We start from the raw sequence: 16,211 nt of genomic DNA on the forward strand, positions 1-16,211 counted from the left end.
TACTGCACAAGTCTGAAGTCCTCACAGGAGACAAGTTCTATGTCAGCTTGTATATGTAACACACCCTAATCCGTAATCCTTAAAGCCTGAAGTCTTTATTTTAGTAACACCTCCAGACATGCTCTGAATAGCTGTGGTAACAGTCAGTACCTAACAAACCTGACAAACTGGTCAGTTCCTGACCTGACCAGCCTTCTAACACAATTTTACCATAATGAAAGAATATATTTTTTTTATTTTAGCTCTATTTTTGGTTTTATTTTAAAACTACCTAAGTCTGTTCATTTAATCTGAATTTCAATCAAAAGACTAAAAATGAAACAATTCATCTAGCAGAGTTCAATGGCTGACACAATTATTTTTGTCATTACTGAACTTGGTGTCAATACTATGTTCCTTTATGCTATGGCATAAGAACCGGCATGACAAGCACAGTTTTTAGGCACAATATAAACTGTTTTTTTCCTTAAACGAGCCATTTACTTCAAGTACACATATTATGATGTACAACAACTTTAGGATCTACTTAAAAACGAGCAAAATGGGTTTTTTTGCTGTATACCTGGAGCTCTCGAATATCAAACTGTTCTTCAAAGATATAAGCAGCATCAGCTCCTGCTGCCAGGGCCCCCATGTTGGCCAGGTAACCACAATAACCACCCATGGTCTCGATGATGAACACGCGGCGCTTGGTGCCACTGGCCGACTGTTTGATCCGGTCACACGTCTGGTCAGAGACAAGATATTCTAAGTATACATTAAAAAAAAGCCTAATTTTTTAATGTTTTTATATGTCATGCAACTTTGCATCACTTACTGGTAAAAAAAAAATAAGGAAATTAAAGCATTTAGAAAAAAAATATTTAAAAATTCCAAAACAGTATAACTCATTTAACTATAATAATTACCAAACAAAGTATTTCTTATAAGTCATACCCTGAACACCAGAGTCAAAATAAAATGTTTCTTTACTAATAACTCTCATTTATTTTCTTCCTGCAAATACTAAAATAAGAACTCATTTTGGCTTGTAAATAGAATTAACAGTTGTGTATCTGTTTTTCAACACAGATACAAATAGATATAATAGCGCTTTTTAATAAATTCTGGTATGACTAAGTTTCTCTTCTTTTCTTTAACTCTATTCAGTACTGAAGTTTATTTCTTTTATGTTAAAATTCACTGCATTCCCAACCATACCGAACAGCTACAACTTTGTAAGTCCTGAGCATGTACTGCCCAATTACTTTTCAGTAACAATATCCACACAAGTATCTTTATTTCAAGCACTACTGGTGCATGTTTTAAAATGTTTTTGCTTTTTTACTAATAGGTACATACTATAAGAAGACTGCAATCTCCATTTGCACCTTACTCTGACCAGCATTAAGGAATGTTCTCTACAAGGAGATCGGTTGCTTACATGAAACCAATAAAAACCAATATTTATTAGAGCTGCCTAAGAGACTTGGAAAGTAACAATCTCCAGTGTGGCAAGACCTAGGAAACTTAGGAAAACGCAGAAACTAGGAAACAGGTTATGATACACCTCTATGTTTTAATAATATTCAAAACTCCACTTGACAAAATCACCTCCTGGAATGAATTTTTCTGCCATTCCAAGTTATTTTAAAGTTGTTAATTAATGTATCCTCCTTTCAAAAAGCAAGTAAGAGAAATAAAAATATCCTATTTCCTTGTCTTAGAAATAAATAAATAAATAGGATGTACTGTGCTTTGTGACAGGAAGGATTTTGTGAAACTGATGTACTGCCCCAACACCAGTTCTGTTTAGTAAAATATGGAAACAGAAGTACCTGGAAGTTTGTCATCTTGAAACCTGAATTATGGTAATGTTTAAAAATCCCCACGTGTTACTGATTTTCTGAGTGAATAACTGTAGATGCCATAAGATTTGAGGTATTTGTTTCTCAGTTTTAAAACCAGGACATCCATTCAGCTAACTGAAAATACTACTTCAAGCTGGAATTCAGATTGTGAGCAATATGGTCTTTAAAAACATACCTAACAGACCACAGAACACATAACTGATACATGAGAAAATTTAAAACAATAAACAAACCCTAGAACTTCTAACATAATACAGTTTAACGCAATGAAAGACTAAGACCAGTGTATGCCTTTATTTAGGTCCAGCTAGCAAAAGATACACATGTAATTTCATTTATTCATATTTTATTTTTATATTTGCATAGATGCACACAGGTGCAGAATTCACATGAATTTATTGAGAATACGAATTGTTATTCTGTTATCCTAAGCAGAAAGTATCTCCATAACAAACTATGTCACAGAAGCCTGCCATCAGTTTTTCAAAACAACACTTTCTTTTACCTGTCTAGGATTTTACAATGTGCTCAAGCACTTTACTTTCCCATTCCAGATATTGCTTCATGAGAATTTTTGCAGAATACTGCAAAACTGAACCAGTGTTAACTCACTTTTAAAAAGCTGCCAGAAACTGGACAGGTACTGCATGTTTAGCTTTAAAAAAAAAGATCTTGGCTTTAGACCCTAAGTAAATAAAAACTTGTGAAGATTTCCACCATTTTGAGACTTAAAGCATTTTAAGCTTTAAGACTTAAAACATAACCCTAAAATTTCTAAAAAAGTTTTCCAGCTCCTGGTAGTAAAGTGCAATTTTCTGCCTTTTGAGAACCTCCAGGTTCTAAGCAAGGATGTAAATCATAGTTGCTTATGGGACTAACCACTTGAAATCTACTCAGAAGGGTTTTTATTCTTGACTGTACAAAAGACAGAGCAGAAACTTTCCACTGTTCCTGCTTTTCTCAGAATGACTGTGATAGAAACACCCACACACAAAAATGGCACAGATGGATTTTAACAAATCATTAATTCATATACTACTCTACAGGCTGGAAAGGCCAAACCTCAAATGCTTGGTGCAGGATTCAGACATCTTAAACATGAAGGAAAGTGGACTCTTTTTGGAGAACTCTTTGGAATTCCATTGCTAGTTGAGCTTTCATATGAACTGATCCTGCCTAATGAAAAATCCTGATATTCAAAACTTCACCAACAGTGTTCCATTGTTACCATAACCAATAATAAACTAACCTCAATAAAATTAGACACCCTTTTTTTTTTTTACTGAGAGCTTTGCTGAAAGCTGTACAAATTGCAATTAATAATAAAAAAATTAAGAGGAAGCAGCATTATATGCAATCATTTGTTGCCCCACTGTGTTTTAATGTTTTCACTTTTAAAGGTGCATCACTATTAGAAGTCACTATTAGCAGACTTACCTACTTCTGTAAATGTCAGGCTAAGGGAGAGCAGCTAATGGAGTAGTAAAAATACCTGTGTCCTGCCTACAGAAGTATTGCTACGATGTGCCCTCACTACACCTTAGGACATCTTCACCCCAGGGATGATGTCCTGCAGCTCCCAAGGACCAGGCCATCCTGTATTCTGACACAGCTCCTCCAGTTATCTACTGGACTTTTTTCACTGTATATAAAGAAGTAACACTGCATTAGAGGAGGAAAACAAACCTGCATTTCTCAACCTCCTGGAATCTCTAGACTGACTTTCTTGGCCAATTACTTCAAAATTAGTTATACGGATTGCTAATGAGGAGCTTGATAAAACCCAGAGCTGTTCACAGATTTACTCATTTGCTTGAATTAGACCTCAGCTCAGTTCCCTTTGCTGTGTCACCAGCAGAGTCAATAGGATAAGTGAAGAACAGAGAGCTCATAGAGCAGTTGTACCCAAGGGAAAAAGCTAAAACTAGAAAACTGATTGTTGTGACTGAAATGAAAAACTCACTCATAGCAAGTTCTGGCCTTGCACTGTTTAGTCAAACATCAGTGACAGACTTAACTGCTTAGGCTATGCATGCATTTACATGCACTTAATATACGTTAAGCCTGATGGAGTCTATGGGATTATTCATGTGTTTAGTGTTAATCATGTACTTAAAATGCTCCACTGCACTGAGCTTGGTCACTAGTTCATACAATAAATGGGGCGTTTCTTTAAAAATGTGCTTTCTTCTTTTACCTAAGTAATACATAAGATAAAAATGAATTCAAAGCAAGCAAAATATTTTATTCTCAGTAAAAGCAAATACCCTAAGCACTAATGCAGTAGTCTTGAAGAACAGAACAGAGTACCCGAAAGTTAAACACACAATATAATACTTCTTATAAGGTTAATCTTTAATCAGTCTTGGAAAACCTCTTAAATATAAACCATAAAAAAATACCGTAACGGAGTTACTTTAGAAAACTAGACATGTCAAAGTCTTTAAGTATCCTCCTCTTATGCATTTTATCATCTTAACTTTTAAAAGATACGCAGTCTTACCTCCACAATAGCATTCAAGGCAGTGTCGGCACCAATGCTAAAGTCTGTGCCGGGCACATTGTTGCTAATAGTAGCAGGCAACACACAGATAGGAACGCTAAACTCCTCAAAGCGGGCACGTGCCTCGTGGAGCTGCAGACAACTTTCATAGGCCTGAAGCAGTGGTACAAGTGTGAGTGACACATTCTTTGTCTTTGGATTGCTCTGCTAATGACTCCTGGCATGTGATGGTAAACGTGGCTGTCCATGGGCCCGAGCAAATACAATTGATGAGATTATTTGGGGAGGGGGAAAATATCCTGTTCATACCACAACAGTGCACTGGGGTTGCATTGGCACAATGCTCTTTCAAGAAACGCAGAGGATTAGTACAAGTTAGCACAGACTGAACGTGAAGTGTGCACTGCAGAGAGGTCTGAAGCAGCTGGGCAGAAAAGGATGGCATAAGGCCAGACTGGAAACCATTCCACAAAAAAGCACTTGAAGAACCAAGTTTGATACATGTTAAGGAGCTCAGAAAAGTTAACCAGTAAAAACCCTTGCCACTTGAAGGAAATGCTTGAAGAGAGACGCATTTTTAAAAAACTATGTTATCCTATCAAGACACACATCTATTTCCATCAAGAAAAAGGAAAAAAGTTTGCCCATGCCTTCAAGGATTCTATCAACATCACACATCTGCCTCTATGCACATAAACTGGATATAGGCCCAGAAAAATCCAGAAACACGTGCACATGGATGAGTTAATAAAGTTTGCAAGTATAGTTCAAGGATTCTTTGAAAAGTAGCTGTAGGTCCTTCAAAAGACTCTACAAAATAAATAATCATGTCAAAATAAAGGTTAAGATTTTGCAGCTGTTTTAAGTCAGTAAATATTTTTTTTTTAGTTACATTATTCCAATTATTTCTAATCTAATCAGCATCTCATGATGTGTGACAGTTTTTCAAACTGACTATGTAATGACTCTCCACAAGAAAGCCTGATTACATAGTACACTACTTTTTCTTCATCTTTCTCCCTGAAAGGACCGATGTTCACAGAAGTCTCATTTTCTCAATTTCTCAAATCAATTCAGAGAAGCAAACTATTGCACATCAAAATTAGCTAACTATCAAGGCATGTCCAGGCATATCTATACAGTGACTGATTTAAGCAATAACGTAGAAGAAAATAATGGGAAAAAAATTCACCTATGAGAGTTCTGCTCTCTAGGCTTTTGTCCCAGATAGAGCAGATCTTGCTCAGCAAGAGGACAGGTTATTTTTGGCTGTTGGTGCATAAGTCCTAACTGACTTTCTGAAATGTATCTCTTCTTGCATGTCTTGTAAATGCAACTTTCAGTGAAGCTCAGTGCTAGGATGTCCCTCTAGTTTAAGGCAGAAACATAGCCTAAAAGATTGAACTTTCAGACCCACAGAGCTGAGAACAGTATAGTCACAGCAACAACAAATGTGGGGATTTTAGTTTTCTGAGTAGATGAGACCTCACTGATGACATTTCTGTAACTGCCTGGTCCAACTCAGTCAGGCTGCTGTGAATTTTCATTTCTACCAAAAAAATAAAGTCATAATGATTTGGTAAAACCACATGGCTTGCTGTAGATCTGCAAAACATGAGTTTCTCTAAAAGGTTTTATACTGAGACTTCTGGAAAATCAAGTCGAAGGGAGCTTTGGGGGAATAACTAACATAACTGGTTAGTCTGCATTTATGATATGTTAAGATGTAGTTAAGATATGTTTTACTTGCATTAAATATTGACATTTTATTTGATGCAAGTGATTTCAGCCAACATATCCAAAGACTGTACCTTCACCAAGCATGAGCATTAGATGACTGTATGCAAAGTCTTCACATCACTGCAGCAAAATACGAAAATGCTTTCAATGTAGGGTCACTTAATTATAAAGGCTAAGCAAGTGATCAATGGTTTTAATAACTCCTACAAAACTTATTTTTTGTAAAGAATTACTACAGGAAGATCATAGAGGGATAATATTAATAAAGTGGTTTAATCATTTCCCACATTTTTATTAAATTTGTGTTACTAAAAGTGTATTGTCGTAACCAAGGATGCTTTTATAAAAATATGTGCAGTCAAGCAAGGACTTTGGTTTGCTCACTGTATCTAAATGCAAACTGTCATGGAAGGGATTGGAGTTACTGCCCTTGCTCCACATCAGCTGTTGCTTGTTTCATCAGCTTGTTTCATCAGCTGAAGCAGATGAAAAAGTAACTAGCTTGGGCAGGTTCATCTTCAGCTTCCTAGTTCAGAGTAATGTGGAGCCACATATACTGGGAAGGTACAGGAGTCTGTGCTTTCCAAGGGAAATGTGTGGAGACTGCCTTAAGGCAATCTAACTGTAGCTTTCATTGCTCCTCGGGGGCTGTTGGCTATTTTTTTTCCCACAAAAGCAATTCATCAGCCTGTACCCCCTTCCCTTTGATGACAGGAAAAGACAGGTTGTCAAAGAAACACATTAGCAAGTTTCAGCCTCTTCTTTTTCAGGTTCCATTTTTCTCTAGCTAATTCCTTTTTCATTCCCCCATTTATTTCTACATCACCTAAATCAAATGAATTTTATTCCATACCTTGTTGTGGTTTATCTCTTTTTCCATCAATTTCCTCTAGCCTATCAGTAGGTTTTGTTTTCAAATTAAATTTTCATTATTTCCACAGTCAGTTGCCGGGAGAGTCTAACTTTTAATTCATTCTGCTTAATTAATTACAGATTAGGTTGGTGCTTTTCAGTTCCACCTGCAAAATGTATTGCTAAGGTCTCTTTTTGACCGCTATTAAGTAATCCAACTTGCACCTGAAAAGAAATTTCCATTTTTCGCAGTTCTGTAAGAAAAAATCTAACACTTGGTTGTCACATTCCTGAGGTCTGCTATCTGAAACAATATTCTACTCATTTCACTGAATTAGCAACATAAAGTTGAAAACATAGGTATTTTTATTACAGTAGTCATTTTAGTAATGCTCCATTTCATAGAAAACTCAAAGTTCGTGTTCTTATCCTGCCATCCTCAAAAATTAATCTGGTATGCCTATATATATACATACAAGCCTTAAGGTACCATTTATATGCCCTGACAAGTTATAAACAGCTGACAGGTGTCTAATAATGTCAAACACTAACAAGCCCTTATTACCCACTACAACTGTACTTACCTTAACCACAAGTTGTCAAGATCTTACAAGAACGAACAGTACCACAGAAAAATTAAGTGTGATGACATTCTGGTGTTCAGAAGCGGTACTACTACTCTGAGAACATCAAAAACTATGATGCATTTATTGACCTAACAGTGGTAACAGGAATAAAAAACTATAGATAAACTAGATCTAATGGACAATTATCCACCTCCTACTTTGGTTTACCACAGTCAATTGTGTGACGTATATCGAGCCTATCGGTCACATTTAACACGGGGCTCAGTTCCTACTGAACCTGATCTGAGCATGACACGGGAATTAACGGATAGATTTTTCTCATTGGCAGTTTTAGTGAACCCTGTTCAAACAATCAGAGCAGAAAACTGCAAAGATACCAAGCAGAAATGTTTCCCCAATGCAAAAGTCTGCTACTTCCCACAAAAACACCCAAATTTAACAATTTAATTTTCCACTCAATTGAATCTAAATCTTGAAAAAACAGTATTTTTTGTATTTATTTCTGAGAAAAATCTAGGTAAAATAAAATGCAAAAAAACCAAGACTGAAGCTATTAGCAAAAAAATATCATTTTGAAAAGTTTTCAACTACTGCATTGAAAATATGGAAATAATGACATTTTATCTAATGAAGGCAAATGATATCTAGAAACCTAAATATAAAGCAAACTAAAGCAACAAGGAGAGAGAGACTGACTACAATATATCCCTCTACATGAAATAACCTATAAAAAGAAATCAGTTAAGTTAACAAAGCTTACGAAGGTAAGAGAAGAAGGAAAGCAGATGTTTTGCACAATCATTTTACTCACCTTAGTCTGTGATCAGTCATTTTGGAGAGATATTTTTATTTACCAGAACTGGAAACAACATCAACATTTCTAACATAAGTTCTCTATAAAGAATATGTTCAATAAATTTTGGTTAGCTTACAGTCTTAAGTCAACTGACTATGCTTTCTGCCCAACTGAGTTTAGTATTAGAGAACCAGAGAACCACAGAATGGCTGGGGTTGGAAGGAACCTCTGGAGATCATCTGGTCCAACCCCTCTGCTAAAGCAGATTACATAGGTGGGTTGACAATATCTCCAGAGAAAGAGACTCCACACCCTCTCTCGGCAGATTTCTCCAGCACTCTGTCACATTCAAAGTAGAGAAGCTTTGCCTCATAATAGATTAATAATGCAATTTTTAATTTATATCGTATTACTGGATTTGATTTTTTAGAAGATACTTGATAACACATTTTTATTAAATCTACTATTAGTAGAATAAATGTAATTCCTATTTTTAGAGAAATATGAACCTTACATATTCTCTTAGAGGAATAAAGACATTACATAACTAAGGATCCCTTTCTGAACAGAGCAATATTCCCTCAGTGTTTGTTGCAGCTGGGTATACTGACACTCTATGTACAATGGGTGGGGATATTTTCCCCTCTACAGTGCACCAAATCATCAAGTCTCAGCTTTAGCACACAACAGACAGATGTTATCTTATTTTGTAGTTTAAAAATGTACAGGTTATTGTAGTTTCAGGGAAATCTAACAGAAGTATTTGGGATCCTGGACTTCCTCTTTTTTAAATAGGTGTTCATGAATGTGGCTGTATCAACTAACTATAATTTTCCAGATTACATTTCCAAAGTTCTGGTCTACAAAAATATCCAGTTCTAGCCAATTGAGTCAGTTTTAAACAGAACTGCTTTGTTAGTAGTGCACACACCAGAGCAGACTTACATCAGTTATAGTGTTCAGAGCAGTATCTGCACCAATGCTGAAATCTGAACCCGGTACATTGTTGGATACAGTTGCAGGAACCATAACCATTGGAATACAGAATTCATCATATTTCTCCCGGGCAGCTGACAATTCCAGAAGTCCGAGGTAAGCCTGTTGGGCACAGGCATTGGGTGAAAAATTAGGGTGAATAAAGGGCAAAGTTGGAGTGACAAAATGGGAAGGGCCACACAGGGAGCCATTTCTACCACAGCACACTTCAGCAAGTCAGAGCACTAAGGAACTACTAAAATCTAACACAGACACAAAAAAGAGAGCATTAAAAATGGGTATACATTTGAAAACAAACAATAAATATTCATCTTCAAGAGAATATATAACTTACATGTAACAAAGTTTACATGTAACTAGTTTACAAGGCAAACTAGTTCCCCCCAAGCTTCAGTTACTGTTATGCCTCATTTACACAGTTACTGTTCCTCCTCATTTAAAAATTTTAATATTCCTGAGTGAGGGTCATGGCTAACAGCTTGGACAAAAACGATGATTCATTTCTTATCAAGAAGCAATGAGGATGTTCTTCTCTGCTAAGGGTTGGCAAAATACTTTCCTGAGTCAAGATTTCAAAAATTCACTATGTTTGTAAAACAAAGCAAACACAAAACACAGAAAAAAAAAGAGAAAATACTTCTCTAGATCAATTACAGATTTTGAAACGCACTATGTGAGAAGAGTGGCTTAAATAAGGAACCATAGTGCAATTACTACTAAAAGTCAAGAACTTCTGCAAGTATGTTCCACGTATTCATACAATACAGACTGGAACTTGCACTACAGAAGTCACTGGTTTATTGTATTTTGATGCACAAATAATATAATGCAAGCTCACCTTATTTATGCATTTAGCAGTTCCAGTCACTGTTTTGACTGTCAGCTTTCCAAAGAATCACTGATTCACAATACTTCTGATCCTAAACACTATTTGTGTTGTATATCAATTACAGTTGTAACCAAATGCATTTTACATGAGGACTGGGTAAAAACTGAAACAGTCTATTCACTTTGTAAGGAATTCTACTCTACTTAGACATAATAAGATATTTCAGTGTACCTCAAATCCACCAATAACCATAAGGGCGTTGATGTTGTTAGTGCGCATCTGCTCAGCAATCTTCTCCAAATATTTTGCAGGAAGAGTACTAAAAATCATCAAATCAAAAGAAAAATAAAAATTTACAGACTCTGCAGCAATAAGAACTAATTATTAAGCTGAAACCATAAACTGAGCAGGCAACAACTATAAAGATACCCAAGCTGGAACACAACGATTTTAAAAATCCCCAAAACACTAGAGTTTATCATATCAATTGGAAAAATATGTTTGTTACCGTTTTGTACCAAGAATTGATCCTCCTTGACCAGTCCAGCCTCCAACATCTCCCCAGCTGATTTCCTTTATCTTTGAATAGAAATAACAAAGGAGATTCTGTTAAGTAATTATCCAATTACTTCTCTTGATCTGCAGCAAACACCAGGTACTACTTCTTGTAAGACTGCTGGAACAAGTTGTTTGGCACTTAAAACTGAGCAGCAAAGAAAGAAAACAGCATCAAGAGGTTAACTTAGTTTCTCTTGAATCCCTTTCCATTCAATTTGTTCTTTCTTCCTTCAGACTATGATGAACTCTGCCTCCTTGTTTGATATCTTGATCCTATTTTCACATGCTCTCCTACTGAATGTGAAACACAAAAACCTAAAACCAGGTGTTTGAAGTTAGTTTTGGGACCTGTGGCTCCAGCTAGGCATAGACAACATTAGCCTTGTATTCAGTTTCTCTTCAGTATACCAACTGATGCTTAACATTTAAAACAGGAATAGAAGAATCTAACTCATCGGGGGGGGGTGGAAGCCTCCTTCCTCAACAAGCTCCATTGCAAAGTTTCTTATAGCAAAGGAACACAGATGCAACAACTCCCTGTTCAGAATCAGAAATTATTCTGTTATTCTGTGGAAATCCGACAATATGCTAGACATTGACCAAAACTTGAACACAGGATTCACCTGAACTAATTTTGTAGCTCTGCAGCATGTGATTAGTAATATTCAGCATAAATGACTCTATAGACTCGAATAGTTGAGAAATATAATTACAATTTGGGTTTTATATATCTTTATGAAATTAAAGAACCTACAGAAGCAGTTTCCACAGCACTTATGACAGAACATACCTCCTAAGAACAAACAAAGGTGATGATGTGGGATGCAGTACACATAACTAGCTAATGCACATGTGATACTGACCTTTCCTCTAGCAAAACCTTCAAATCCATCAATGACAGCAAACATTTTGTGGCCTTCAGTTATGCCAACTCTCACTGCAGCCCTCACTGCGGCATTCATTCCAGCTGCAGGGGCACCAACATTTAAAACTGCCACATTAAAATTAGTCTGAAAGATAAAAATAATACTTAATAAGCACTTTTAATTTCTACACCACGGTTAATTTGTACATCATACACAGTTGCCAAATATTGGAATGCAGAAAAGGAAATTTCAAAGCCCCTAAACCCATTGAAGATTAAAGTTAACTAGAAGATATAGACATGTATTTCCCCACTTGTAGAATATCAGAGACAAACAGTTCTAAAAGAAAAGAGTATTTGTTTTTAAGTAAGGCTTTATTGTGTTTTCATTTTGTTTGCAAGTTATTCAGGTTTTTATATTCTAGCTCAGCTATGTTCAAGAAACAGAATCATAGAATGGTTTGGGTTGGAAGGACCATAAAGATCATCAAGTTGCAACCACCCTGCCATGGGCACCTTTCACTAGACCAGGTTGCTCAGAGTTCCATCCAGCCTGGCCAGTGTTATTCAACCAGCTTCAAGTTATTAAAGTGGTAATATTTTTTTTAGAAAAAAGCCCTGAATACAAAAAAAAAAAACGTAAACCAAATTTGGTTTAAATTTAAACCAAAAGCAGCGTAAGAAAGAAAGTTCTGTTTAAAATGTAACATGAAATAATAAATATTTTGGTACATAAAGCCAGAGCACAACGGGTTGTAAAATGCTAGTAAGCATCTGTGGATTAAATTTTAACTGCAAAGCATGAAATGCAGATCTTCTGTATATCATACATTCCTTGAAATGGAATTCTCATTTTCAGATAAATCACAGGCCACTCTCTTTGATTAAGAAACTGTCAGCAGTATAAATCAATACAGTTTCACTGACATCAATAAGTGTTGATTTACAACAGATATAATCCATAACCAAATAATGAAGGACTGCTACTTATTAGTTTTGTTTAATCTTTACACCTTTGAAATTTATACTCAGAGCAAAATAAAAGTAAAGAATTAAAACTCTACATGCCTGAACTTTGGGAAAGTTTAACCACTCTGCATAAATTTAGCAAAGAGAATTTAAATGACAACAAACTATGTAAGCAAAATGCAAGAAAACTTGACAACCTGCACATAATATACTAAAATCCATCATGGTTTAGATCAGCAGGACGATCCTAAATCATTTACAACTATTGATATGACAAAACTGTATCAATTTGGTTCTTTGGTAGAGCTAGAAGTTAATTAGCTCTATCCTGGAAGATGGGAATACAAACCAAAAATAACAGAATAGGTGTCAAGTAATGATCATGGAATTTCTCCTGATAAAAACCAAAACAAGCAAACAAAAAACTAACACCACTCCCTTGTCACCCCCAAACGAACCGACAGAAAAAGAGACCCAAAACAAAATATACATGGTTTCGTTTTTAGTTCTGGTACAATCAAAAAATCATTGAAAAACGCAAAGGAAACAGAAGCAGCCAAACGTGTGCAGAAGCACTGCTGAAGTAGAGCATTCAACTGGCTCTACTGATCTTATCAGTTCAGCTTTTTCCTCAATTTGTGACATGCACATTTCATCTGCTTTTTAATTCCCATTCAACCTCTTTTACTGAAGCACAGATTTGCTTAGTGTGGTCAAATCCAAGTAGTTAATAATTACAACAGCCTACGTTTCCTCCTAATGCTATTCATCACAAGAAGGTATGGCCAAAGTATTTTAAAACAAAATACAAAAGCCCAAAGCTAATAGTCCTGAATTTGCATTGGTAAATCAAAAAAAGTCACCACTCAAACACCTGATCTGGCAAAGAAAATGTTAAATATCCACCAAAAAAATCCTCAATTCCTTGATCTTTTGAAGGTCATTCTTAGGACATTATTATATTTCAATGCCATTTTTATCCTTAATAATATTGAGAAGATATTAGTAATCATTACTCAATTATTTAATTGGAAAAAATCTAAAAAACGTAACAGCACCATGAATTACGAAAATAAAGTAACATATGGTCACAAAACACAACTAAAAGAGGAATTAACCAATGAGGTAACACAGTCACCAACAATGATCAAACCCAGAATTATTCAATAAACGTTTAATGAAAAAAAAATCCCATCTAAAATTTGTTTGCACACAAAATTTAGTGTCTGCTTCCTAATATATCGAAATTTACTCTTACACAAAACTTAGGAACTAAAGAGAAAAGAACTAAATGTCCACTACTGTATTATGCACAGTGACTTATTAGATCAGATAAAGGTGATTCATCTGTCTTCAATATTCTATCCCATGAATTCCTGGACTTGCCCGTGCTCAAGTGATTTTGCCTTTCAAAAGGAAGGGTTAGGTTAGAATTCTTTTAATATTGAATCTTCCTTTATCTCAGGATTTTTAGAGTCTTAATCGTGATTATATCTCCCTTCCTTCTCTCCATGGTGAGGAACAGAGGGCAAAACAGTAACTGTCAGGACCAGACACTGTAACAATTGGGGCCCAACATACAAGACAGAAAGGAATGTTACTTATTATTAGAACAAAGTTGTGTGTTGCAAGCATCTTTCTCTATAATATTTAACTAATTTTATAAACTAAAGGGAGTATTAAGGTAGGATGAGGGGCAGAGCAGAAAAAAACCACTATTTGTTAGGATACCCCAAAAGCAGACATGCATTGCACACTCAAAAAACCCCCCTTACCTTTGGAAGCTCGGCATCTGGTATTTTGTGCGCCAGTAATTTGTAAGTGTTTAGGTTGTTTTCAAAGCTCCTAAATAAATTAGTAAGTAAGATAAGCAAATGAAATAGTAAATTTTCAACTCATAGCTCTTTTAAAGAAACACTTGGTGAAATATTAACACCAGTGTTATTACAAATGCAAAACACAGTAAAAAGTGGAAATGAGAGAATACAGAAGAATACTCAATCCTGTAAGATAACAGTGATAAAATATAAAATAACTACATAGCTAGCAAATTAGTTTTCGGATTGGGGATAAAGCATTTTGCTATCAAATGACTTGAAACAGAAAGCGCTCTCCTGACAGGAGTGAAGATGCCTCCCTCCAACATTACTGATGGAAAACTACCAGCTACTTACAAACAAGTTCATAGGATTGGCCTCAAAACCTCGAATAAACAAACGTGGTTGCTACCAGTCAGCTCATACAGCACAGAAGCTCTTTACCTTGTGACTAGTCAGCCTACTATCAGTCACTAGTCGGACACAGCAGTGAACTACAGTTTTTTTTGTTTTGCACGTTTATATGCAAATAAAAATTTCAATTATTCTATTTAGGCAACTCTTCTTCTGTCTCCTCTCTTATTCTCAAACACATAAAATCATATGGACAGTAAAATATTTAAAATAAAATGGCACATTCCAGCAGAACAGCGAAGCAGTTCAGCTTTTCTAAAGCAAATAAATTGATATAAGCCATTGGCCATACCTTCCACGAAGCCTCACAGCCTCAAGAAATCTTCCCTCATCCATGGCTTTCTGGACTTCTTGAGTCTTGGAAAAACAAGTTGATTGGTCAGTATGTTTAAAAAACACAAGAAGTTGATTATTTAATATATTCCCATATATTATTATATTTCCATAGTGAAAAAATACTGATGTTTCCTCAATTTATGAGCTACTTTCTATCACAGCAAAAACTACAGTGTACAGGAAAAGAAGAAAGTAGAAACAAACACCTAAAGCCTTCCTGGGACAAAAAAAAAAATCAACGTATCTATTTTGCATTTTCTTTTTTTCAGTTTAAGCTGAGCAGTTTTAGTGCAGAAACTTGACTTGGGTATGATGTGTAAATGGATACAAGCATCTGAAGAATTTGTTATAGCAATAAAAATAGAAGATCTGAGACGAAATTTTAAAACAAATTAAAAATATATATATTTTTTGTTCCTTAGTAGTTTGGAAATAAGTAATAACACATAGAGAACATACATGACCTTCATTACTCATCCGAAATGCACAATAGTGCTGCACACATTCCCGTTAGTGTCCTAACGAAACAGACAATTATTGTACACAGTAGTCTGCTGTAGTAAATGAACAACTATAAATTGGCTTTTTGCCACCATAAACTCACCATCTGCACACACTCCATCAGAGGCAGACGGACAGCCTGGTTTCCAGACAGGGACACAACACAGGCAGGGGTAGCTGGAGTAGCTTCTAGGAGGGCAAGCACAGCTTCCACACCCATACGACTCGCCTGGAAACAGATAATGTTTGAGTATTCAAGCAAACACTTAAAAGCACAAGGCTTCCAGTCACAGAAATGGTCCTGATTTCTCAGTAAATCAAGCTGAAACCAATTACTCCTTGGCAAGAGGAGAATGCTGTGGGCTGTTCAGTACCCTTAAGTATGGATGATTGTTCCTACAGTTTTGCATTTTAATCCTAATATAGATTCCTCTACACAAAGCGATTCACTACTCTAAATTTGAGCTATTCAGACAGTTACCGTGAGATAATAATTGGAGTTGTGAAGTTTATCAGGTAAAGAACCACCCCACCCCAAATAAATAATCAAAATGTCATTGTACTATGTGGTGCCATGAGTAGTTACTTTAGGAACACT

The 16,211-nt window shown here is 35.7% G+C and overlaps 1 protein-coding gene across 4 annotated transcripts in view; it reads right to left on the minus strand.

Annotated features, from left to right (window-relative positions):
- Window positions 1–16,211, minus strand: part of PFKP (phosphofructokinase, platelet) — a 44,182-nt gene that overhangs the window by 4,318 nt on the left and 23,653 nt on the right. For 2 of the 4 annotated variants that reach the window (XM_027687008.1, XM_027687006.1), the window contains exons 10-17: window positions 15,717–15,842; window positions 15,069–15,133; window positions 14,321–14,390; window positions 11,575–11,721; window positions 10,662–10,732; window positions 10,385–10,472; window positions 4,354–4,506; window positions 563–727 (exon numbers count right to left, since the gene is read on the minus strand). In XM_027687008.1, coding sequence (XP_027542809.1) covers window positions 563–727; window positions 4,354–4,506; window positions 10,385–10,472; window positions 10,662–10,732; window positions 11,575–11,721; window positions 14,321–14,390; window positions 15,069–15,133; window positions 15,717–15,842 — 885 coding nt within the window. Of the gene's footprint in view, window positions 1–562; window positions 728–4,353; window positions 4,507–9,273; window positions 9,427–10,384; window positions 10,473–10,661; window positions 10,733–11,574; window positions 11,722–14,320; window positions 14,391–15,068; window positions 15,134–15,716; window positions 15,843–16,211 lie in introns of all 4 variants that reach the window. The other 2 variants (XM_027687007.1, XM_027687005.1) reach the window with 1 other exon arrangement.

This window comes from Neopelma chrysocephalum, unplaced genomic scaffold, assembly GCF_003984885.1.
Source record: "Neopelma chrysocephalum unplaced genomic scaffold, ASM398488v2 Primary Assembly neopelma1_72, whole genome shotgun sequence".
NCBI lineage: Eukaryota > Metazoa > Chordata > Aves > Passeriformes > Pipridae > Neopelma > Neopelma chrysocephalum.